The 27,942-nt window shown below is 38.9% G+C and overlaps 1 protein-coding gene across 1 annotated transcript in view; it reads right to left on the reverse strand.

Annotated features, from left to right (window-relative positions):
• Positions 1–27,942, reverse strand: part of CAPN8 (calpain 8) — a 189,581-nt gene that overhangs the window by 125,306 nt on the left and 36,333 nt on the right. The window contains exons 3-4 of the mRNA XM_053712588.1: positions 8,612–8,730; positions 8,259–8,392 (exon numbers count right to left, since the gene is read on the reverse strand). Coding sequence (XP_053568563.1) covers positions 8,259–8,392; positions 8,612–8,730 — 253 coding nt within the window. The remainder of the gene's footprint in view (positions 1–8,258; positions 8,393–8,611; positions 8,731–27,942) is intronic.

Consider the following 27,942-nt stretch of genomic DNA (forward strand, 5'->3'; position numbering starts at 1 on the left):
TGCAAGGACACTCAAAAGCCTGCCATCCATGGATTCTGTCAGTGTTTTGATCTGTTCACCATCAACATTGCGTGCAGCAGCAACCACAGCCTCCCAGACACTGTTCAGAGAGGTGTACTGTTTTCCCTCCTTGTAAATCTCACATTTGATGATGGACCACAGGTTCTCAATGGGGTTCAGATCAGGTGAACAAGGAGGCCATGTCATTAGATTTTCTTCTTTTATATCCTTTCTTGCCAGCCACGCTGTGGAGTACTTGGACGCGTGTGATGGAGCATTGTCCTGCATGAAAATCATGTTTTTCTTGAAGGATGCAGACTTCTTCCTGTACCACTGCTTGAAGAAGGTGTCTTCCAGAAACTGGCAGTAGGACTGGGAGTTGAGCTTGACTCCATCCTCAACCCGAAAAGGCCCCACAAGCTCATCTTTGATGATACCAGCCCAAACCAGTACTCCACCTCCACCTTGCTGTCGTCTGAGTCGGACTGGAGCTCTCTGCCCTTTACCAATCCAGCCACAGGCCCATCCATCTGGCCCATCAAGACTCACTCTCATTTCATCAGTCCATAAAACCTTAGAAAAATCAGTCTTGAGATATTTCTTGGCCCAGTCTTGACGTTTCAGCTTGTGTGTCTTGTTCAGTGGTGGTCGTCTTTCAGCCTCTCTTAACTTGGCCATGCCTCTGAGTATTGCACACCTTGTGCTTTTGGGCACTCCAGTGATGTTGCAGCTCTGAAATATGGCCAAACTGGTGGCAAGTGGCATCTTGGCAGCTGCATGCTTGACTTTTCTCAGTTCATGGGCAGTTATTTTGCACCTTGGTTTTTCCACACACTTCTTGCGACCCTGTTGACTATTTTGAATGAAACGCTTGATTGTTCGATGATCACGCTTCAGAAGCTTTGCAATTTTAAGACTGCTGCATCCCTCTGCAAGATATCTCACTATTTTTGACTTTTCTGAGCCTGTCAAGTCCTTCTTTTGACCCATTTTGCCAAAGGAAAGGAAGTTGCCTAATAATTATGCACACCTGATATAGGGTGTTGATGTCATTAGACCACACCCCTTCTCATTACAGAGATGCACATCATCTAATATGCTTAATTGGTAGTAGGCTTTTGAGCCTATACAGCTTGGAGTAAGACAACATGCATAAAGAGGATGATGTGGTCAAAATACTCATTTGCCTAATAATTCTGCACTCCCTGTATATATATATATATATATATATATATATATATATATATATAACACACAGAGAAAACCCAGTACTCACTTACAAGCTCTCAGGTACCACGTCAAGGTCCTTTCCAATACCTGAGACCCTAAAACAGCCACACAATGCAAGCTTTCAAATCCAAACAAACTGAAAACAAGGGAAGTGTGCACAGGAATATGTAACCACCCTAGACATATACAAAACACGGAAGGGAACTGCACTCTCATACCGGACCGGTTACACATCCCATGACCCTGCAACATGCTCAGCCCTGGGTGCCACTGGCACTCACAGGAAGCTGTGCTGTTCCCAGAGCCACAAGCAGTTAACCCCAGACAGGTCTGGGTGCAAGAACCATAGGGAAAATTACAAAACAAATTAATACAACACACAGAGAAAACCCAGCACTCACTTACAAGCTCTCAGCTAAGATTTAAAAGCAAAAATGGAAAGGTTAGTCACCGCATCTGGCCAAATGGGACAAGCTCAGGTACCACGTCAAGGTCCTTTCCAATACCTGAGACCCTAAAACAGCCACACAATGCAAGCTTTCAAATCCAAACAAACTGAAAACAAGGGAAGGGTGCACAGGTATGAGAGTGCAGTTCCCTTCTGTGTTTTGTATATGTCTAGGGTGGTTACATATTCCTGTGCACCCTTCCCTTGTTTTCAGTTTGTTTGGATTTGAAAGCTTGCATTGTGTGGCTGTTATAGGGTCTCAGGTATTGGAAAGGACCTTGACGTGGTACCTGAGCTTGTCCCATTTGGCCAGATGCGGTGACTAACCTTTCCATTTTTGCTTTTAAATCTTAGCTGAGAGCTTGTAAGTGAGGTCTGGGTTTTCTCTGTGTGTTGTATTAATTTGTTTTGTAATTTTCCCTATGGTTCTTGCACCCAGACCTGTCTGGGGTTAACTGCTTGTGGCTCTGGGAACAGCACAGCTTCCTGTGAGTGCCAGTGGCACCCAGGGCTGAGCATGTTGCAGGGTCATGGGATGTGTACCCGGTCCGGTATGAGAGTGCAGTTCCCTTCCGTGTTTTGTATATATATATATATATATATATATATATATATATATATATATATAGTGTGTGTGTACAGATGTATTTATATGTGTATATATGCATTTATATTCATCTATAGACATATAAATATATATGTGCATTGGAGCCTGTCATGAGATGCAGGACACATGCAGGACACAGCAATGATGGTACAACTCTATTTTATTACAGAGCATGGAAACATACATCTATTCAGGTTGATTGTACTAACTAACTGTGACACAGACTACCGGACCTAAGCCCCGCCCCCAAACTAGTGACATCACATCCTGCTCTCATCACATCTTCCCCTTTTTCATAGGCGAAGCATACATTTGAATATAACAAATAACAAGGTATACGAACAGAGTATACAACAACATTTTTTTTTCCGAACAATATATAAACAAATAGGTTCAGAAAATATAAACACATAAATTACATCCTGACTTGGACATCGGGGTAGACTACCCTAGTCCACAGTGACCATGGGATTATTCTGCCCATACTTCCGGTCACTGTTCTAGCTAAAGTCAGTCCTTATATCTGGCCGGAAGTTTCACCACTCTTCCGCTTGATGTAACTTTGCATGAACTGTCCTCTAATACAGAAGATGGTGAATAAGAATCGGCTGGAGGCAAAGATATATCCCCGCTGTGATCTTGCTGAGGGGAAGGCACCTCTCTTAGAACAGGGGATCCCAGCGGCGGTGGCACTGAGGCATCCAGTTCCAGACTCTCAGGTACAGGCTGAAGATGTCTTCGGTTACGGCATGTAACCGTCCCTCCATCAGTAAGGACTGTATAAGACCTTGGTTCTGGAGAGCGTCCAATTACCGTAGCAGGCGTCTTCCATTTCTTCTCATCATCCAGTTTAATTCTGACACTTTGCTCCGCATTCAGTTCCTGTAAGGGCCTGACAGAATGTCTCCTGTCGTAGAAGAAACGATAACCCTTTTTGGCCTCTTCATCCCTCCTAAGGACTTCGTCCCGAGGAACAGGGCCAGGCGGCTTGAAGACACCCACTGAGGGTAAAGTGGTGCGAATCTGGCATCCTAGCATCAGCTGTGCCGGGCTAAACCCAGTGGCTTGAATGGGCATCGCCCTGTATGACAAGAGGGCTAGGTACGGCTCAGATTGCTTTAGAATGAATTTTGTTGTTTGAACTGCCCTTTCAGCCATTCTGTTGGCCTGCGGATAATGTGGACTTGACGTGGAATGTACAAAGTCATATTCCCTGCTGAAAGCACTGAACTCTGTAGAAGCGAACTGCATACCATTATCACTCACCAGCTCCATTGGAATGCCCCACCGGGCGAACAAGCTCTTCAGACGAATGATAACGGCTTGACTTGTGATATCATTCAGAGGTGCAATTTCCAAATACCTGGAATAGTAGTCGATCACAACAAGGAACTTTTTCCCATGCAGTTCACACAAATCAGAAGCTATTTTCTGCCACGGCCCCGCAGGAAGCGGAGTAGAAATCAAGGGCTCCCTTCTCTGAGTAGGCCGGCGTTCCCGGCAAAAGGCACATTTAGACACGTGATTTGCAATGTCGGAGCTGATCCCAGGCCACCACACAGCTGTAGCTGCCCTTTCCCTGCACTTTGTAATGCCTAGGTGGCCATCGTGAATCCTGTTTAACATCTCCTTCCTCATGCTGACAGGAATTACGATGCGGTCTTGGAACAGCACCAACCCCTCCAGCTCCGTGAGCTGCGACCTCTCTGGCTGGTAAGAACTTTCCCCGCACAATCAATGCGGTCACCGGGACTATGGACATTTGTAGTAACCTTCGCCAGCTGGGGCTGTCAAGGCAGTTTCATAAATGCAGCAAAAGACATTACAGTGATATCTGCTCCTGTGTCAATCTTAAAATCAACTTTGTCATTTACAGTAAAAGTAACCTTCCAATCTTCCTCTGAGCTTGGCCGTTCCACAACAGACCCCACAAAAGACACTTCCTGACCCTCTTGGTCACTGTCCACCTGCATCTCCTTAATGTATTCAGTTTTACACACCACTTCAAAATGGCCCATTCTGTTACATTTTCTGCATCTTATCTCTGGCCGGGCATATAACACTCTGATCATGGGCACGGTAGCACCGTGTGCATCGGCATGCTGCGCCCATCCACTTCTAGGTCTATCCATTATTTTAGATCTACCGCTCGCACTGTGCCTTTCACTAGCAGTTTTCCTGGACTGTTGCACTTCATCCACAATACTCTCAGACCTCAGATCAGCACTTTGCTTTTTCACCAGTTCACTCTGGCAGGCCATCCTAATAGCCCCATCTAATGTTAAATCAGGCTCTAACTGCAGCTTCAGTGAAACTTCAGCATCTGCATTCCCAATAACTATTCTGTCTCTGATTTGCTCTTCTTTAGCAACACCAAACTCACAGAATTCAGCTAGTTCATACAGGCTGCGCACAAATGACTCCACAGATTCTCCCACACGCTGATTACGTTTGTGAAAACAAGCTCACTCATGAATAACATTTCTTTTGGGCACAAAGTGGGCACTGAGTTTATCCATAACTATATCAAAGTTAAATTCTTCCCCTTCTTGGAAAGTAAAAGCATTGAACACAGGCTCCACATCTTTCCCCATAGAGTATAAAAGAGAATTAACTTGTACTTCACCACTCTCCTTGTCCAGCTTGGAAACAATCCTGAAGCGCTGAAACCGCTGACGCCATGTGGGCCAAGCTGCAGGCTGAGAGAAGTCAAAAGGCTCAGGTGGGGTAAACTTTGACATCGTCATCGATTAGGAACAGAAGCGCAGGCCAGAACTTCTGACACCATGTCATGAGATGCAGGACACATGCAGGACACAGCAATGATGGTACAACTCTATTTTATTACAGAGCATGGAAACATACATCTATTCAGGTTGATTGTACTAACTAACTGCGACACAGACTACCGGACCTAAGCCCCGCCCCCAAACTAGTGACATCACATCCTGCTCTCATCACAGAGCCCTTTGCTGTTAAGTAGATGAAAATATGTAAAAGCATATTTATGCAATATTCATATTTACTAAAGTGTTATAATGTTTATTTACTGTAAATATTTCACATTCCAATGTTCTTCACATATAATAATATGTTCTATGTATTTTAAAACAGATATTCCTATATATATATATATCTGTATGTAGCTATACCTACATATAATCATATATATAAAGGTATAAATATATATTTTACAAAAATAGATATATATTGAAATATTTATGTAAACATTGGTATGTGAAATATGCATATTTTCATGTCAGGTTAGCGCACATGAGAATATGAGATTGTGTAAGGCTTTTTTCCTCCATTAACTTCTATGGGGGAATACGTGAAGGCGTATGCAATATTCTAACTTCGGCTTTTTGCGTTCGTCAGGTTAGCATGCTATCAAAAATAGTTTACTTTCAACTCATAATACGAGCGCTAAAAGATTACTTCTCTAGAGCAGTTAATGCTCAAGTGGGAGCGTTAAATAGCTCTCCACTCGTAATCCGGTCCCAAAAGTTTAATTATGTGTAGTTAAAAAAACTTGAATTACCTACCTGACACTCCTGAGCCTACCTACTTAGGATGCTGACACACCTCAGTCTACTTACCTACCTAGCATATAAGACTCCTGAGCTTACCTACCTAGCATGCTGACACTCCTGAGCCTACCTACCAAGCATACTAACACTCCTGAGCATACCTATCTAGCATGCGGACACTCCTGAGCCTACCTACCTAATATGCTGATACTGCTGAGCCTACCTACCTAGTATGCAGACACTCCTGAGCCTACCTAGCAAGGATGCTAACACTCCTGAGCCTACCTACCTAGCATGCTGACACTCCTGAGCCTACCTACCTAGCATGCTGACACTCCTGAGCCTACTTACCAAGCATGCTGACACTCCAGAGCCTACCTAATTAGCATACTGACACTCCTGAGCCTACCTACTTAGCATGCTGACACTCCTGAGTCTACCTACCTAGCATTCTAACACTCCTGAGCCTACCTACCTAGCATCCTGACACCCCTGAGCCTACCTACCAAGCATGCTGACACTCTGGAGCCTACTTACCAAGCATGCTGACACTCCAGAGCCTACCTAATTAGCATACTGACACTCCTGAGCCTGCCTACCTAGCATGCTAACACTCCTGAGCCTACCTACCTAGCATGCTGACACCCCTGAGCCTACCTACCAAGCATGCTGACACTCCTGAGCTTACCTACCTATATGGTTGCCACCCGTCCCTTAAAATACAGAACACTTAGAAGTTACACATGCTGCAGGGTGTGCAGGGAGGAATATGAATAGTGCTGTCCAGAAACACAATACATGTTCCTCCCTGCACACCCTGCAGGATGTGTAACTCATAAGTGTTCAGGAAAACATGGTTGAGGTGGCAAACCTACGCTACCTACCTAGCATGCTAACACACCTGAGCCTGCCTACCAAGCATGCTGACACTCCTGAGCCTACCTACCTATTATGCTGACACTCCTGAACATACCTACCAAGCATGCTGACACTCCTGAGCCTACCTACTAAGCATGCTGACACTCCTGAGCCTACCTAGCTTGCTCACACTCCTAAGCCTACCTAAACCGCATGCTGACACTCCTGAGCCTACCTAATTAGCATACTGACACTCTTGAGCCTATATACCTAGCATGCTAACACTCCTGAGCCTACATACCTAGCATGCTAACACTCCTGAGCCAACCTACCTAGCATGCTGACACTCCTGAGCCTACCTACCTAGCATACTGATACTCCTGATCCTATCTACCTAGCATGCTGAGACTCCTAAACCTACCTACCAAGCATGCTGACACTCCTGAGCCTACATACCTAGCATACTGACACTTCTACCTACTTAGCATGCTGACACTCCTGGGCCTACCTACCTAGCATGCTGGCACTCCTGAGCCTACTTACATAGCATACTCTCAGAGAAAGAAGCTATGTGAGGTCAGGTAGTTTGTGAGCCACGTTGGGCGTGGTTAGTGTGCAGTGGGTGTAGCTAGGGAAGTCCCTGGTTTCACTGTGGAAACAGTGATATTTCCTCTGATGGGGAGGTGGGACAGCCCGGACTGGGGACAAAAAGCAGCCGTGGAAAATATGAAGTCCAGCCCTATTTTCTGTTGAGTCAGTAAATGCACATGCCCCATTTTTCTCAAAGGGGTTTACTGTGATACTCCTTCCCCAATATTTTTTTTTTCAGAATTAAATTATATTAGTTTGTATTTTTCACACTATTAGTCAAAAGGCTGGGATCGGATCATGTGGGGACTGCTTACGTTGCTAGATATGCCCCTCACGCTGATCCTTGCCTTCATCAAAGGGGGAAGTTGCAGGATGCCATATATGGTAGGACGACCTATGCCGTCCTAACAGCGTTAAAGCCCAGTGCTGTTACGACGGCATGGAACATCCTAACAGTGTGAAGTGGTTAAAAAAGTGCCAGATTGTTGTTATATAGGCACCCTACAACCCAATTACATCCATTAATCACCCCTTTAAATTGTAGCTTTCCAGCCCCAGCTACTTCAGCCAACCAGGAAATCTCTTGGTATTCTGGTAGGCCAATCCAGCCTTGAACCTGTGACAATTCTGCAGCATGTAGGACAGTTGGAAACTCTGCTACATAAAGCATGAGAGTTTAATTATGTCCCTTGACTATCTTATAAAACATGGAAAATACACAATAAAACCAAGATATTGTACTTTCTATTGCAATTTAAGGGAAAGATAACACCCTGTAATTACAAGACACTTCAGTTCTGTTGCTAAAAAATATCAACTAAATCTCGTTATCTGTATGAGCAGATATTTTTCTTAATTACATTATTTTAAAATTAATGTCTTACGCTCTGAATCTAAATTATGAACGTTTAATCTGACTTCCTTGTTCCTTTAAACATAATAACATATTTCCTTTTGTTATCTTCAGCGTATATACCAGGGCACAGATACTTACTTAGCGTAGGCCTTTTCCAGCAGAGCACTCCAGAACTCATCCCCCTCCGCTGAGTGTACAAAGACCAGGTTCCCATTTTTTGTAGGCAGCCGGTCATCCACAACAACGTCCACCCACTCGCCATACTGCCAGAACTGAGAGAGGCAACATCTCATTACACACTAGCGTAGCAGTACATACATACAATATAGCGTAAGCCCAACAGAACACCCAGAAAATAAATTCATAGGCTTTTAAATAGCTGTCATCTCCCTGTCCTTGATAGCCTCTGGGAAATGCAGGAAGGTATAATGGTTTACTATAGGGAGTGAGTGTGACGAATTCTAATCATAAGATCTGAACAGCTGCGTTACCTGGAAGTGGAAGATTCCTGCATATTGTTTCTCAAAGCTTTGGTTCTCTGGAACAACCTTCTCCAAGATGTCCTGATCCAGCGTAAGAGAAGCAATTGCAGCCAACAGCCAGCAGTCCCCTGTACAAATAAAGTATTGTATTAAAGGGACAGTCTAGTCCAAAATAAACTTTCATGATTCAGATAGGGTATGTAATTTTAAACAACTTTCCAATTTACTTTTATCACCAAATTTGCTTTGTTCTCTTTGTTTTCTTAGTTGAAAGCTAAACCTAGGTAGGCTCATATTCAAATTCTTAGACCTTGAAGGCTGCCTCTTATCTGAATGCATTTTGTTTTTCACCACTAGAGGCCGTTAGTTCATGTGTGCCATATAGATAACATTGTGCTCACGTACGTGGAGTTACCTAGGAGTTAGCACTGATTGGCTAAAATAGAAGTCTGTCAAAAGAACTGAAATAAGGGGGCAATCTGCAGAGGCTTAGATACAAGGTTATCACAGAGTTAAAAAGTAAATATTAATATAACTATGTTGGTTATGCAAAACTCGGGAGTGGGTAATAAATGGATTATCTAGCTTTTAAAACAATAACACTTTATGGTGAAGACTGTCCCTTTAAATGCGCATTTAACTTAATGCTGAATTCCTCATAACATACAATACTTTTAAGTAGGAATATATTTTATTTATTGTGCCACTTTTATTGCAATTTAACTGAAAATTGTGTTGTGCTATGAGAGGCTGGGGAGCATCTTGCAGGATCCAAAACTCTGACCCTGCAACATTCTACACATTGACTGATGAGTGCAGGAACTCATTAATATCTTTATATAATTGCCCACTGCAAAGAGGTTAAATAATCAATACCCAATAAGCTTTTTAAGGGTTTCTGTCTCTGGAATTGAAAGCAATGTAAATCTTGCTATCAATATGATAGTGCTAAATATTTTTAAAATTGTATTTTCAATGGAATTCTTTGCAGTGGAGTGCTGGACATCTGTTTAACTTCAGCTTCAAGTGAGTAAGCAACCAATACTTATTTTTCTAGAAACTGATTTATCTTAAGTCAATACTGGCAGGTAGACGGTACATACGGCCTGCAGAAACAGCAATTGTTATTAACACTTTCTCTACCTTAGATCAAAGGACACCAAAAAAGAGAAATTCCAACAAGTTGCCGATTAGGGGAAATTCTGAGCTAAATTGCCCTTTGTATTAATCATATGTTTAATTAATAATGTAATTTGCAACATGGCTCTACTGGCATTTAAAGGGTAGCGTTGCCAGCTGTGCTCCATAAAATACCTGACCACCTATAGGTGACTGGACACGGGTGGTAGCTGGGTCACACAATGACCCCCCAAATGCTCATCCTTGGGCCTATGTTTGAGCCCACCATATACAGTATATTTTTCACAACTGAGCAACTATTGTATACCCTTGGTTGCAAGTAACAAACATGTGCAGTAGTGATTTCATCTATTGACTGCCAGGGGCAATGGTTTAACACCCCACATGGCTGTCTCTAACACAAATAATACAAAATGCACAGTAATGGCCACATTTGTTATGCATAGAAGCGTAGGATGCCCTTTACATGTAGCTGATACTTAGCGTAGCATAAAAATACTGGACATTTAGGTGTTCAGTAGTTTTGTATAGATTTTACTGGACAGCCTGCTAAAATAATGGACTGTCCAGTTGAATTCTGGTCACCTGGCAACCCCAAAAGGGACATAAACTAGCAATTATAAAATTCTGTGATTTGCCTGAGAATTTTATCATTTCACTGTTGCTTGAACAGAACTATGAAATTTAACCCCATAAAGAGGTTAAACACATAGCTTAGTCAGCATACAACTGGCAATACTCTACTGGTCTGCAGCTGAATACAGATGGTGTGCCAATCAGGACAGCATATGCGCATAGCCACAAATCACCAGCCATGTGTGTTACTGCTCCACAGACTCCTTTTTAAACATAGTTCTGTTCAATTACAAAATGCTTTATTTTATATATATGTATATATTTGAATTAGCAATTCCTGTTTGATACTACACTTGCCAAATTTTATAGATATTTAAAAAGAAATGTGAAAATAAGGTTTAGTGTGTTATATTACACAGTGTTTTTATTCAAGAACAAAACATAATATACCAATAACACGAATCACAAAGAATAAGCAGGGTCTCCAGCACTTAAAACAATTTTAATTTGCACAGTTAGCGACGTTTCAGGGTCACAACCCCTTATTCATGCTTCGTATTTAGACATGGGCCTGTTAAACCTTTAAATACCTTAATTTTGGCGCCTTCTCAACTCTGGCTGGGAGAAGGGCTCCCTCTAATGGCCAATGTTATACACTCAAGAACATTTTTAAATACAATGTAACTAAATTAAAAATTTTACAAAACATATAATTATTTACAAAAGGTCATAGAAAAAGATTTTTTTAAAAAATTCATAGAAATAATTAAAAACATTTCAGGGCTAGAATGGATAGCTGGATATACAAATAACAAGGGTAGGATGAAATGCAATTACCTTATAAGGAGCACACTACAAGAGACATTAAAAGAAACAAGATAAATCAAAGTCCCTGTTGAGACCTTTTGGTGCCATACTATCTAGTTTATGCACCCACCACATCTCTCTCTGTTTTAGTTGACGTTCCCTGTCAATGCCTCTTCTATTAGGGGGGATATGGTCTATGACCTGCCACCTAAGTTGGCTGATGTTATGGCCTTTTTCCAAAAAATGATTGGACAGTGGTGCCTCTTTATTCTTGCACCTGATATTGGACCTGTGTTGACTTATACGGTCTCTCACCTTACGGGTGGGGGACCGTATAAGTCACACAGATGTAGGGACAAGTAAACACAATAGACAACTTCTTTTGAGCAAAAAGAATATGGGGACTTTCCCTTGCTTGAGTTGCATGAGTTGTCATTCAGTAATTAAAGAAGCATTTTTCCATCACCCACATAGTGGGAAAAAGTTTGCAATCAAGGGATATTACACCTGTGAAACCACCCACGTTGTGTATCTCATAAAGTGTCCATGTTCTTCCATTTACATAGGGGAGACCACCCGTAAGGTGAGGGACCGTATAAGTCAACACAGGTCCAATATCAGGTGCAAGAATAAAGAGGCACCACTGTCCAATAATTTTTTAGAAAAAGGCCATAACATCAGCCAACTTAGGTGGCAGGTCATAGACCATATCCCCCCTAATAGAAGAGGCATTGACAGGGAACGTCAACTAAAACAGAGAGAGATGTGGTGGGTGCATAAACTAGATAGTATGGCACCAAAAGGTCTCAACAGGGACTTTGATTTATCTTGTTTTTTTTAATGTCTCTTGTAGTGTGCTCCTTATAAGGTAATTGCATTTCATCCTACCCTTGTTATTTGTATATCCAGCTATCCATTCTAGCCCTGAAATGTTTTTAAGTATTTCTATGAATTTTTTCAAAAAATCTTTTTCTATTAACTTTTGTAAATAATTATATGTTTTGTAACATTTTTACTTTAGTTACATTGTATTTAAAAATGTTCTTGAGTGTATAACATTGGCCATTAGAGGGAGCCCTTCTCCCAGCCAGAGTTGAGAAGGCGCCAAAATTAAGGTATTTAAAGGTTTAACAGGCCCATGTCTAAATACCAAGCATGAATAAGGGGCTGTGACCCCGAAACGTCGCTAACTGTGCAAATTAAAATTGTTTTAAGTGCTGGAGACCCTGCTTATTCTTTGTACTTTCGTCTCAGGGCTTGGTAGCGCCCTGAGGTCTACCGTGCACTTACCTCTGAATGTGTGCTGTTCCCCCAGTTTCAAGTTGTAATAACATGAATCAAATAACATACATTACACTAATGAACTATCTATTTAATTCTATTGCAAAAACAACATGCTCCTATTCTAGAGTATGTAATTATTTGCCTTTTTGACCCAGGATAACTTTGTGTTTAACCCCTGCCCTCCCATTTAGTAAGTCACAAATGTACAAGTTCCCTAGAGGACCAGTCTGCTGTGTTCAAGAAGAGCCTTATGCATCACTGCCCCTGCACAACCAATCGTGTGAGAGCAGGGCCTGTCAATCGACGTGGCAGAGCGGTTAAAGGGACATAATACTCATATGCTAAATCACTTGAAACTGATGCAGTATAACTGTAAAAAGCTGACAGGAAAATATCACCTGAGCATCTCTATGTAAAAAAGGAAGATATTTTACCTCACAATCTCCTCAGCTCAGCAGAGTAAATTCTGTGTAAAAAGTTATACTTCACCTGCTCCCAGCTGCAGGTAAAAATAAAAAAAAAATGAAGAAATGAACAGCAGCCAATCAGCATCAGCAGTGCTGAGGTCATGAACTCTTACTGTGATTTCATGAGATTTGACTTAACTCTCATGAGATTTCATAGTAAGCTTCCTTTACCTGATTGGTGAAATAAGATGAGAGTGCACGAGGCTCATCCTTTCAGCTGTCCTAGGACAGACACACTAAAATGCTGCTTAGAAATCCTTTACAATGGGAGGTGGCTACTGAGGAACTTTTGAGGTAAAATATCTTTCTTTTTTACATAGAGATGTTCAGGAGATATTTTCTAGTCAGCTTTTTACAGCTATGCTACATCACTGGGCATTATGGCCCTTTAAGAGGTGTCATTCAACAGCTCCTTTTTAACTTGTGGTAAGCAGGATTGCATCAGAGGCCTACATTGTCTGTTAAATAGATCCCTGAGTGTCACACAAACCCACATATTGTTCTGCTTTGGAGATGCAGTGCAGTGTGTTTAACCCTTTGCTAGGGGTTAAAATCATATTTATCTATAGTCAGTAATGCTCTAAAGAAAGAAGGCATTTCATTAATGCACTATAATGTTCTTTTAATTTAAACTTACACAATGAGCATATTTAACAAGCATAAAATCTGTCATTTCCCTGCACATTCTGCTCCTACAGTTTATCATCTCTCTAATCACTGGGTAAGAATGCAACAGCTCAGACGTCTTCTGGACAGTTGCCTAAAGTTACACCTTAATTCAACAAGATACAGTGTGTAGGTCTCCACCTCTGTGTTTGGACTATGACTGAGACAATACAGTCCATTTCTCTCTTGATCTATTATCTAGTAAAAGAATGTGACAGAATACAATGTTATATAGAAAACTAAGTAACTGGGACAGAATGATTTGTAAAGTTTGGTGAAATAATATATTCTATTGCTATGGAAACAATGCAACATTCTGGTGTATTAGTAAAATGCATTAAAGGGACAGTCTAGTCCAAAATAAACTTTCATGATTCAGATAGGGCATGTAATTTTAAACAATTTTCCAATTTACTTTTATCACCAATTTTGCTTTGTTCTCTTGGTATTCTTAGTTGAAAGCTTAAAGGGACACTGAACCCACATTTTTTTCTTTCGTGATTCAGATAGAGCATGACATTTTAAGCAACTTTCTAATTTACTCCTATTATCAAATTTTCTTCATTCTCTTGGTATCTTTATTTGAAATGCAAGAATGTAAGTTTAGATGCCGGCCCATTTTTGGTGAACAACCTGGGTTGTTCTTTCTGATTGGTGGATAAATTCATCCACCAATAAAAACGTGCTGTCCAGAGCTTTGAAACAAAAAAAAAGCTTAGATGCATTCTTTTTCAAATAAAGATAGCAAGAGAACGAAGAAAAAATGATAATAGGAGTAAATTAGAAAGTTGCTTAAAATTGCATGCTCTATCTGAATCACAAAATAAAAAAATTGGGTTCAGTGTCCCTTTAACCTAGGAGGGTCATATGCTAATTTCTTAGACCTTGAAGGCCACCTCTTTTCAGAATGCATTTTAACAGTTTTTCACCACTAGAGGGTGTTAGTTCATGTTTTTCATATAGATAACACTATGCTCATGCACGTGAAGTTATCTGGGAGCAGGTACTGATTGGCTAAACTGCAAGCCTGTCAAAAGAACTGAAATAAAGGGGCAGTTTGCAGAAGCTTAGATACAAGATAATCACAGAGGTTAAACGTATATTAATATAACTGTGTTGGTTATGCAAAACTGGGGAATGGGTAATAAAGGGATTATCTATCTTTTAAAACAATAAAAATTCTGGTGTAGACTGTCCCTTTAATTAATTAGAACATTTTATTATTAAACACATTCCTGTTGCCGTGTTTTTAATGCATGGAAACTATAGAAATTCTATAGAAAGAAAATACCATAGTTTAAAGTCAGGATAGAAAGGCCAAAACTGAACTGTACATTTAGATTTTAAATAGAAGCATTGTTGCAAAACATTTCCATTAGCAAAAATGCTTCTAATAAAAGTTAATACTGTTTATCAGGGGCATACGCACATATGCTATGAGGGGGGCCTGTGCGCTAGTAGTAAAGCTCAGAGAGGGGGTGGTAGTGTGTATTGTGTCTGTGAAGAGTTTATTTGTGTCATATCAGCCACTGATGACTCTCTAAAAATGTTTAGTGTGTGGACTGTGTATGCTACTGAAAAACAGTAATTTTACTGGAAGCATTTCTGCTAATAGAAGTATATTGTAAAAATGCTATTTAACTATCTTAACAAATATGTTGGGAACCTTTTTAGATGCAACAAATGGGTGTTTCACTTTAAATAAACAAAAAAAAAAAGGAATTTCTTGACTTTAACTAATGACAATATATTGTCAGGTTAAACTCTCCATACCCATTAAAACTTTTTAAATCAAAATGTATTTTTTATTTATTTTTGTAACATCAGAACTAGTTAAGTGTGGTGTTATAGTTGTGTTTGCACACAGTATCTGTGATTGTAGATCTTTTTTTTTTTTTGCATTTGAATGAAAAATTAAAGAGACATTAAACTAAAAGTAACTACATTGTTTTGATTTTGTACGTGAAAGCAATATTTAAACATGTTGATTTTTTTTTTCTTGCATTTGATTTGAAACTAGCAGAGAGTGCAGGTCTCTGCACATTTAGGGGCCCCATTTATCACGCTCCGTAAGGAGCTTGTGGGCCCGTGTTTCTGGCGAGTCTTCAGACTCACCAGAAACAGCAGTTATGAAGCAGCAGTCACGATAGGTTTGATTGACACATCGGCCGCGAGTCTGCAGGGGGCAGCGTTGCAATGCTGAATAAGAAGAGAGTATTGCTCTCCACATTTAGCGAGGTCTTGCGGACCTGATCCGCACTGTCGGATCAGGTCCGCAAGACCTTTGATAATTCAGCCTCATTGTCTACTGAAAGATTTCTCATTGGCAGATAAGGGTGATTCCTACCGTTCTATTGGCAGAGAGACTCACACTGCACACCATTAACCCCTTAAGGACCAGCGACGTACCCTGTAAGTCACTGGCCTTTTTTGGGACTTGATTGTTTTATAGCGCGGTCTTGCCACCAGCGTTGAGACTGATCTATTCCACAAAGCCTGCTGGAGGGAGTGCATTAATAGCGTGTTCTTGCTAGACTTGTGCTATTATGTCCCGAAAAAACCCTTAAGGGCCAGTGACATACAGGGTACATTGTGGTCATTAAGGGGTTAAAAACAAAAAGTATTTTTTATCAGAGCAGAAATATCTGGTTTAAAAAAATAAAGTACAAAACATTTTATAACACTCTATTTTAGACAGAGAACAAAATGACTTTAATACCCTTTTAAACTCTAACAACATAAATGTTTGCCCTTAAATTTAAATAAAATTGTAATCCCTAAATGGAATTTTTGTTATTTATGACTATGATTTTGCTTACTGTTAATTGGTTCATCCTATGTTTCCATAAGACTAGTATGTACATCCAATGGAGGATACATATCAGCTGTACATTCTGTTTATTAGCTCGTCTGTCATTCTTTGAGCCCTATTATACTTGGAGGGTTGCTTTTTATAACTATATATTGCTTTACACTGCTTGTTTTTTTCCTCTTTTATGTATGTTATGCACCTGTTTCTGTGATAGCCATATCTGTGAATCCTGAGAGGAGGAATCCCTGAAAGGAAGCAATTACATGCATACCATGAGATTATACTTTAAGTTTAAGTAGTGTTTAAATAATGTGGTGTGTAAAATAATACTCCAATAAACTGCCTATAGCCATTAGCCAAATTCCTAATCATAGTACACTGCAGTCATTAAAGCTTTATTGAAGACTTATGTCATAGCTATCCTGTAGTAAACCATTCTATATGAATAAATACGCTAAATAACTGCCTGCTTAACACATTTTAGCCAACCAGAAATTGTCCTGAATTTTTCTAGTATTATTTGTACATATTGTACAGTATGCAATGTAAACTAATGAGGGAAAGAGGAAACATATAGGTGAAAAAAGGAAAAAATATATTGTGATACAAGGAATAAAATATAGATAACTGCACATAATTAAATATACTTTAGGTGGGATACAACAATGAAAATGTAAAAAATTCGAGGTGGACTGAGCAGTCAATGTAAAATTTTAATTACATGAAACATAAATGAAAAAGTTGATTCACTCACCCAATCCAAGGGGGTAATCTCTACCGGGGATACTCGGTTCTTCAAGCCTTTTTGCATAAAGGCTTCAAATTGTTAGATAATGATCTTTAGTGAAGTAAAAAGTAGTTACCTTTTGTAGAGGCAGATTTTAAACCCCTGTCACAGAGTAAAAAATTATGCCAAAGAGAAAAAAATAAAAAAGTTAGTACTTAATCGTTTACATTACTAAAAATAAATATAAAAAAAAAAACACCATAGTTAGAGACCTCTGATGCGTTGAAACCGTGCATTGTTTGTTGTGCGAAATGCGTCAGAGGTCTCTTACTATGGTTTCCTTTTTGGAATATTTATTGTTAGCAATGTAAACAATAAAGTATTAACTTTTAGAAAAAAAGAAAAAAAAAAGTATTAACTTTTTTAGTTTTCCCTCTTCTGTATCATTTTTTACTCTGTGGTGGAGGTTTGAAATCTACCTCTACAAAAGAAAAAAATGAAACAAATACGGCGCTAAATGAGCCTGAAGGAGTAACGGTCAAGCTTTCCTTATTAATCAGTAGCCTATATATAGCTGTTATAGGTGTGTACAGGCACAAATTTGCAAATGAGATACAGAATGTAGAATGTTTAAAAAGGTACACAAACTCTAATGAAATATATATATATCTCTCTCTTTAGCTCACAACGGAGGGGTATATATCAATACCAATGTCCTTATTAAAGTCCAAACCACTTGGTAATTAATTGGACAGTCACAAAATAGCCCAAAGCAGTGTTATCCAAGTTCAATATAAATGTAATATGTTCATATATTTATATGAGAGAACACTTAGCTGCAATCTTGCAAGAGGCTGTTAGATTCCAATGATAGGAGCTGTGGTTCTGATTGAATCCTCAATGTAATGAGGTAAGCTGAACGAACAGGGCAGAGCAGCCGGTGATTCACGGGACTCCCGCTATGTATTTCCCAAAGCGATCAGCTGTACAAGAGAAAAAAAGAACACACTTCTCCTTGTCTCACAGAGCGGTAACGGATTTTCAATTGCATATAGCAGTCCCTTTACCCAACGCGTTTCCTCTGCTCACGGGCAGACTTTTTCAAGGGAGTTGTTCAACTGGAGTACTACCAGTTGAACAACTCCCTTGAAAAAGTCTGCCCGTGAGCAGAGGAAACGCGTCTTCTCATCAGCCAGTGGGCTAAGTGCTAGTTTTTATCTTTCATCTTGTAAGTGTGCAATTTTAAGTGGAGCTGTTTGTTGTGAATAAAACGATGCTGTGAATCGCGGATGCGCTGTGTTCTTTTTTTCTCTTGTACCTCTACAAAAGGTAACTACTTTTTCTTAACTAAAGATCGTTAATTATACCAGTCCTAACGATACTGTTTGTTAGTGTTTTTCAGCTTTGGATCCGTGTTCTGAGTTATCACAATCTAACCGATAACAACATATCCACATTGGGAACTTTTCTGATCGGATCTGAGCAGATAGGGGGAAAATCACTCTAAGAATGCATGGACAGCAATGGCTTCAGCGATCAAAATCCATTCGACCACGGGTTTTACCCTTTTTTCAGCAACAAAATTGACACATTGGGGCCCATTTATCAAGCTCCATACGGAGCTTGTGGGCCCGTGTTTCTGGCGAGTCTTCAGACTCGCCAGAAACACAAGTTATGATGCAGCGGTCTAAAGACTGCTGCTCCATAACCCTGTCCGCCTGCTCTGAGAAGGCGGACAGGAATCGCCGGAAATCAACCCGATTGAGTACGATCGGGTTGACAGCTCCCTGCTGGCGGTCCATTGGCCGCAAGTCTGCAGGGGGCGGCGTTGCACCAGCAGCTCTTGTGAGCTGCTGGTGCAATGTTAAATGCGGAGAGCGTATTGCTCTCCGCATTCAGCGAGGTCTTGCGGACCTGATACGCACTGTCGGTTCAGGTCCGCAAGACATTTGATAAATAGGGGCCATTGAATTCAACACACAAATTGTTTTGCTAAAGTGCAAAAACATGTTTAACAGTATTGCAAGATTTTTTGGAATAATTATGTTACCCATGTGCAATACACTTTGAAATGGCCACATACACCATTTTAGATGTATAGATCAATATATGGTCTAGATTCATTAAACCTATATTCAGAACTGTTGTATAGTCCCTCCGTAGTGGATGAGACAGACATCGGCATATTTATCTAATAGACAGATAAGTGATATCACAAGATTAGCATGAAATAAGAGAAAATCAACCACAGCATCGAGAAATTGTGTTTAGTAATAAAGGTTTTAAGATCTTGGTTTTTATTTTATACACATATTTTCTAAATTAATTGTGAGTACAGTATTCTTGTCTGTAGTCAATCACGTCATAGTGATCAGGAGTTAAGTATTTTCCATCCTGTTTTTTTTTTATTTAAAAGTTTGATCTTCTTACAGTCAACGAAATGAGACAAAGAGAAACCAAGTTCTGTACATCGAGAGTGAGGTTTAAAAATTATGGTTTGTGAAAGTAAGGTTTGGAAATCGCGGTTTGTACAGTGAAAGTGAGGTTTTGAAATCATGGTTTGTGCAGTGAGAATGAGGTTTGGAAATCGCGGTTTTTACACTGAGAATGAGGTTTGGAAATCACGGTTTGTACAGTGAGTGTGAGGTTTGAAAATTACTGTCTGTACAGTGAAAGAGGGTTGGAAATGGCAGTTTGTGCAGTAAGATTGAGGTATGGAAATCGTGGTTTTTACAGTGAAAGTGAGGTTTGGAAATCGTGGTTTGTACAGTGAGAGTGAGGTTTAGAAATTACGGTTTGTACAGTGGGTTTTAAAAACACGGTCTGTGCAGTGAGTTCTGAAACTTTATATTATCTTTAAAACCTTGTCACTTAGCTGTTCCACAATTTACAGTGTGAGAACTGTTAAAATCCTATTATAGAAGACGGGATAAATTGCGTCCACATTCTTCTTATAGCAATTAATATCCTGCAGTGTTGTTGGTTTTGGATGAAAATCTCACCAAAACCGAAAAAGAAGTACTGTATTCTTATTTAAGGGGCCATAATAAAAAAGAAGTATTCTTATTTAAGGGGCCATAATTACTTACGACTTAATTTTCTTTATTGGAATGTCTATGTGTACCATTTGGGGTTTTAAACATATAATTCCAGAGTCAGTAGTGCTAAATTTATATGCAACAAATTAGAATATGTAATGTTTGCACTGCAAAATCCATTTAAGGGACAATAAAGGATGATAAATCTGATCACAGCAGGATCACAATGGCACCCTTTAAAGGGACATACATGTGCAATATATTATAATGGGTTTGCGCATTTTATTATTGCACTGTTGGTTGCATATAACTGAGTGTCTAACCCCTGTAAACTCCCGCTGACAATACAAAGTATTGATTTATTTCAGAAGACAATGCTGAAATGTTTTACTTTTTATCATTGACTGACACAGGATGTTGTACAATGTATTCCAGAACTAGTGTCATAGGTAAATAACTAAGAGCTGAAAGAACGTCACCATGATATTGCACATTTTATGTAAGTTAAAGGCATATTCTAGTGCTGAAATAAATATAATCTATTTAAATGGCAACTCAAAATCAAGTTCCTCATAAAATGTTCAATAAATCACAGCAAAAAATAAATACAATTTTCCATTTTTAATATTGATTTTGCCAGTTGTACCTGTAATTTATCTCTAAAAAACTTCCTAAAAGATTGTAAAGTACATACTGCAGAATAAAAAAGCCTGACCCTGTTAGATGTCACAATGTGATTACATGATGAATGCAGTAGCTCTAGTTACATTTGTCCCTTCAAAGGGTATGTCACTGAGCTGCAATGAAGTATAAATTGTGATATGAAAATAAGTTTCAAATGCCTGGATACCCCCTTATTAGAAAAGTGTGTATTTTTTTTTTAATGTGTTTACACTTCCCAAAACATTGGGTCTTGGTGGTTTGTAGAGCTTAAAGTAAATAAGATCTAGGGTTTTAAATACTTACCCCCATCCAGATATCTTAAAGGGACAGTCTGCATCATTTGAAGACACAGGGTTGTCATCTGCATTTAATCCATTGTGCCAGTTAAGGGGTTAATTAAAGAGCATCTGTTTGGCTATGAGATTGTATTCATCGAAAAAGCAGATTTCTGAAGTCATAAAAGGAAAACTCTAGAAACAAAGGAATTTTAAATGCTGCCACTGGACTCAGCAGTAAAAACCTTTTCTGGAGTGATGAATCACACTTCACTATCTGGCAGTCTTAAGGAATAATCAGGGTGTGATGAATACAAGGAGAATTGTACCTACTAGAATGCATAGTGCCTACTGTAAAGTTTGGTGGAGGAGAGATAATGGTCTGGGGCTGTTTTTATGGTTTGGGCTGGACCCCTTAGTTCCAAAGATATTTTAGACAATTGGGTACTTCCAACTTTGTGGCCACAGTATGGGGAAGGCTCTTTCCTGTTCCAGCGTGACTGTGCCCTTGTGCACAAAGGGAAGTCCATGAAAACATTGTTTGACGAGATTGGTGAGGAGGAACTCAAGTGGCCTGCATGGACCTCAACCTCATTAACACCTTTGGGATGAATGGGAAAGCTGATTCTGAGCCAGGCTTTTATGTCCAACATCAGTGCCTGACCTCACAAATGCTCTTTTGGCTAAATGAGGACAAATTCCCATAGACACGCCCTAAAATCTAGTGGAAAATCTTCAGTTAAAAAAAGTCAGTTGCTATAGCCACAAAGGGGGAGGGGTCAACTCCTTATTAAAGGGAAACTGCATAAATTATCCCTTTATATAGCCCATCTGGGAGTGTTTTTGTAACAATGTAAAGTTTTTCTTATTTTTTAATAACATTGTGCTGATGTTCAGACTCTAAAGGAAGCCCCGAAGTATCAGATATAGACCCAGGTCTACAGACTCCTGCTTGCTCCTGTTTGTGTAATGGGTCTTTTCATCTGCAAGAGAGGGGGGAGTGTCTTCTCTTATGGCTTTCTCAGCCCCTTTCAGTGGGTGTCCCAGCATAAACTTATCAACATTGCTTCTAAGTAAGTTTTTGAAATAGTTTTATACTGGATTTTTAGATCAGTATCTGTGCATAGTCTTCTTTATAGTAGTGTCATTTAAATGCAATTATATGAAAATTGGTGTACACTGTCCTTTTAATGCCCATGGTTATTGAATAGGATGCCCAACAAACTCATATAGGTCAGGTGCCCTTATACTTTGGCCATATATTGTAATCTGTCATGTATATAGCAAAGTTTTTGTTTTGTTTAAAGCATACGCTGTCGGCTTTTATCATTGCACCAGCAGGGGGTGTCAATCAACCCAAATTCGATCGGATTGATTTCTGTCTGCCGCCTCAGAGCAGGCGGACAAGTTATGGAGCAGCGGTCTTTAGACCGCTGCTTCATACCTGCTTGAAGCTACGGAGCTTGATAAATATGCCTCTATGTGTTATCTGCTCCAGTTCAAACACTCATCAACATTTTTTTAATTTATTTTTTCATAAATTTGCCCTTTATAAACCATGGGGATTTTGTAGTACATATAGTTCATTCTTCACTGACCCAATGCTTCTTCACTAGTTCCAGAATGTTCCCTATATATATATCTCTGTAACTGTTATGAGGAGCCTAATGACCTTTCCCAGTAATGTTTTATGATGTTGCTAAATACAGTATAGAGCAAGCACAGGGATATGTTAATGCTTCAGATGTTTTACCATACCCAGAATTCTTTGCAAGATAAAATTGTTGTGTTCTCTCTTTGAAGTGATATCTGTTTTCTGAAATTTAAAGAGAGACATTAAACTCACAAGTAAACTCCCTATAAAATTAAAAATATGCCTGGGACTTAATTTTTTATTTTTTATTTATTTTCTGTAGCTTAAAGACTTGCAGCTCCAGAACAGGTCACGCAGGACAAAGGAGCTACACAAAATGAAGCGCCTTGGGGGCAGAGCTGGGCTGGACTGAGCAGAAAGTATGTGATTACAGGGTAGTCTGCTATTCCTGGTTAAAACAAACTGTTATAAGATCCTGGATAAATAGGAGGGACAGTTATCAGAGCTCCTATAATAATTCCACAGAATATGCGAGATTTGAGAGCTTTGCTAGTGTGAATTAGGATACAACACATTACTAGGCTTCTAAAGGGACAAGATATTTAAAACAAATCTCTGATCCATCTAAAAGAGAATGTTTAAAAAAAAAATGTATGTTCCTAGGCTGAAAACAAACTGTCTCTATCAAGCAGTGAGCAGTACAGTCCCTGGACTCAATAGGACATAATACCAGCTTCGCTTGTCGGCTTAATCACTGATGCCATTTAGGGACATTTATAAACAGGAGTGATTTTTTTATATATATATATATATATATATATATAGATAGATAGATAGATAGATAGATAGATAAATAGATAGATATATATATATATATATATACAGTATATATATATATATATATATATATAGACATATGTTGTGGGTAAAGTTAGATATCTGGTAATTCTAGGATTACCCGGGTAAAACTGACATTACCCAGTGGCTTCGGGTAAAGCCCGATGTAAGATCATACATCAGACTTTACCCGAGTAATCCTAGAATTACCCAAACACTTCTGGATAAAACTAATCACAGCACTAAATTTATAATTGACCATCTTCACTATCTTCACTATCTTTTTTGCCTCTGCCTGGGGGGGTTCAAGGGGGAGGCAAAGCGCCTCTTTTAAACCTCATTCCCCAGAGTTCATTTGGGGTGGATGCAAGAGGATAAGCGGGGTGCCCCCTTTCCACCCCCCCCACCGCCGCCACCTACCTACACTTATTAACCCCTCTGCTGCCCCCAATGTCGTTGCTACCTACATTACACTTATTAACCCCTAATCTGCCACCCCAATGTCGTCGCTACCTACCTACACTTATTAACCCCTAATCTGCCACCCCCAACGTCGCCGCCACTATACTAACGTTATTAATCCCTAAACCTAACCCCAAGTCTAACCCTAACCCCAACCCTAACACCCACTAACTTTAATATAATTAAAATAAATCTAAATAAAAATTACTATCATTAACTAAATAATTCCTATTTAAAACTAAATACTTACCTGTAAAATAAACCATAAGCTAGCTACAATATAACTAATAGTTACATTGTAGCTAGCTTAGGTTTTATTTTTATTTCACAACTAAGTTTGTATTTATTTTAACTAGGTAGACTAGTTAGTAAATAGTTATTAACTATTTACTAAGTACCTAGTTAAAATAAATACAAATTTACCTGTAAAATAAACCCTAACCTGTCTTACACTAACACCTAACCTTACACTACAATAAAATAAATTACATTAATTAAATACAATTAACTAAACAACAACAAAAACCCCACTAAATTACAAAATCTGCTGTCCCTAACATCGCAGTAACCTACATTACTGTTATTAACCCCTAATCTGCTGCCCCCAAAATCGCCGCCACTATACTAAAGTTATTAACCCCTAAACCTCACCCTAAGTCTAACCCTAACCCTAACACCCACTAACTTTAATGTAATTAAAATAAATCTAAATAAAACCTACTATTAATAACTAAATATTTACTATTTACAACTAAATACTTACTTACCTGTAAAATAAACCCTAAGCTAGCTACAATATAACTAATAGTTATATTGTAGCTATTTTAGGTTTTATTTTTATTTCACAGGCAAGATTGTATTTATTTTAAGTAGGTAGAATAGTTAGTAAATAGTGATTAACTATTTACTAACTACCTAGTTAAAATAAATACAAATTTACCTGTAAAATAAAACCTAACCTGTCTTACACTAACACCTAACCTTACAATACAATAAAATAAATTACATTAATTAAATACAATTAACTAAATTACACAAAATAAAAAAGAAATGATCAAATATTTAAACTAATTACACCTAATCTAATAGCCCTATCACAATAAAAAAGCCCCTCCCCCCAAAATAAAAAAAAACCCTAGTCTAAACTAAACTACCAATAGCCCTTAAAAGGGCCTTTTTTCGGGCATTGCCCCAAAGAAATCAGCTCTTTTACCTGTAAAAAAAATACAAACACCCCCAACAGTAAAACCCACCACCCACACAACCAAACCCCTCAAATAAAATCCTATCTAAAAAAAACCTTAGCTCCCCATTGCCCTGAAAAGCGCATTTGGATTGGCATTGCCCTTAAAAGGGCATTTAGCTCTTTTTCCGCCAAACCCTAATCTAAAAATAAAACCCACCCATTAAACCCTTAAGAAAACCTAACACTAACCCCCGAAGATCCACTTACAGTTTTTGAAGACCGGACATCCATCCTCAACAAAGCAGCAGAAGTCCTCATCGAAGCCGGCAGAAGTCTTCATCCAAGCAGGCCGAAGTCTTCATCCAAGCCGGCAGAAGTCTTCATCCAGACGGCATCTTCTATCTTCATCCATCCGGCACGGAGCGGCTCCATCTTCAAGACATCCGGTGCAGAGCATCCTCTTCTTCCGACGGCTAATGAAGAATGAAGGTTCCTTTACGGGACGTCATCCAAGATGGCGTCCCTTGAATTCCAATTGGTTGATAGAATTCTATCAGCTAATCGGAATTAAAGGTGAAAACATCCAATTGGCTGATTGCAATAGAATGCAAGCTCAATCCTATTGGCTGATTGGATATATACATTTGATACACTGAGTTGGCTAACTATACAGCATCAACCTATTGATAGTATACACCCACTAAGAGTCACTTAGTACTATAGCTACATAGTTGGACAGGCTCTATCTTTAAGAGTTTGACACTTGGTTTATGGGATTTAATGTATAATCCACAACCATCATATCTCTAGTATCTGGAACATTACCTATAGGTCCTTTATTACCCAACTATTGTCCAATTGGCGCCTGATTCAAACATTAACACTATTTGTTTTTATTTGTGTGTTTTCCCATTTTTATATCAAATAATAAAAGTTATTTTTTAATCCTTGTTGTGTTCCCACAATTTTGGAACATTTGTGTACCATTCAAAAGGTTAAACATCACCTATATTGCTTAGACTGTGTACACAGAAACAGATCTTTCTATTATTTCTCATTGGTTGTTTGGTGAGGAGTGCTATTTTGTATACAACCTTTGTAGTTGGATTTTCCACTACTTTTTCTGCTCAAGTTTACTTGGTATACAGCACCCACCCCCTTAACATATTCTTATTTCCATTATCTCAATTGGGTCACCATTCAGTAGTGCCATCCTCTATCCCTCCTGTTCCCTCCCCATTTTAGTAATATATATATATATATATATATATATATATATATATGGGACACAGGAGGATGATAGGAGCCCGTGAGTCACCATTTTGTGGGTGGAGCTGTGTTGGGAGGGGAGGGATCATGGGTGGGTAATGGGTGTGATTAAGGGTGTTTCTGGGCAGTCTATAGGTGTGTCAGGATAGTTTCTGTTTGTTTCGTGAGTGTGCCTAAGGTAAAGTCTGTAAAGAGGGACATACAGAGAGACAGAGCTCAGAATCACGGACTGTCCCTCTCAAATAGGGACAGTTGGGGGGTCTGTAATTCTCACAAACGTTTACTACAGTAAATTGAGGTCTACTCTAAACCATAGGAATTAGTGCACAAGGTACAAATTTAGCGATTATGATTCTTTTTAAAGTCTTTAAAAGGGACAGGAAACTCTAAAATTGTCTTTCATGATTTGGATAGAACTTATAATTTTAAAAACTTTCCAATTTGCTTCATTCTCTTGTTATCCTTTGCTGAAGGAACAGCATTGCACTACTGGCAGCTAACTGAACACATCTAGTTAGCCAATCACAAGAGACAAATATGTGCAGGCACCAATCAGCAGCTAGCTTCCACTAGTGTAGAATTTGTGCATATTCTTTTTCAACAAGGGCTAACAAAAGAACAAAGCACATTTGAAAATAGAAGCAAATTTAAAAGTGTCTTAAAATGACACGCTCTATCTGAATCATGCACGTTTAATTTTGACTTTCCTATCCCTTTAAGCGTTTTTACTTGCCGTGTGTGTGCACCTTGTAGGAGGTTTATCAGCAATACTTCAATCCATCACAAAGCATTTTCCAAACTGCACTTTGCAACATTTTTTACTTTTCAACCTCTTGAAACCCCATTTGTGCTCATTTCAAGCAGGGTTACAATTGTTTTGGATTTTTAAATTTGTTTTTATTTAAATAGTTTTTCAACCATCAGATTAAGTTTTGGTTTAATTTGAGTAAGTTTGTGCAATGTTTTATTTGGTTTATATTTTATACTTTGTTTATATATATATTAGTTTCAGCTTTAGTAACTATAGTTAACGGAATATAAAAGTACAAAGTGAAAATGCTGTAATGTGTTATATGCAAGCAACTGTGCAATAAGAAAATACTCCAACTTGATTAAATCCTGCAAAGGCATAATAACCCACATATTTTTCTTTCATGATTCAGACAGAGCAGCAATTTTAAACAATATTCTAAGTTACTCCTATTATCAATATTTCTTTGTTCTCTTGCTATCTATATTTGAAAAAGCAGGGATGTAAGCTTAGGAGCCATCCCATTTTTGGTTCAGCGCCCTAGGTAGCGCTTACTGAATAGGCTGGCTGCTAAGCTTACATTCCTGCTTTTCAAATAAAGATACCAAGAGAACAAAGAAATATTGATAATAGGAGTAACTTAGTTGCTTATCTGCATCATGAAACAAAAAAATTGGGTTTCATATTCCTTTAAAGTTAACAGATCTTAGCAAATGTGATGTTAGCATTTGAAGCTTCACATTGAAAGCTACTGCAGCGCAAATTTATGGTAGTCTTTCTTTCATT

Source organism: Bombina bombina, chromosome 4, assembly GCF_027579735.1.
Source record: "Bombina bombina isolate aBomBom1 chromosome 4, aBomBom1.pri, whole genome shotgun sequence".
In the NCBI taxonomy this organism is placed as follows: Eukaryota; Metazoa; Chordata; class Amphibia; order Anura; family Bombinatoridae; genus Bombina; species Bombina bombina.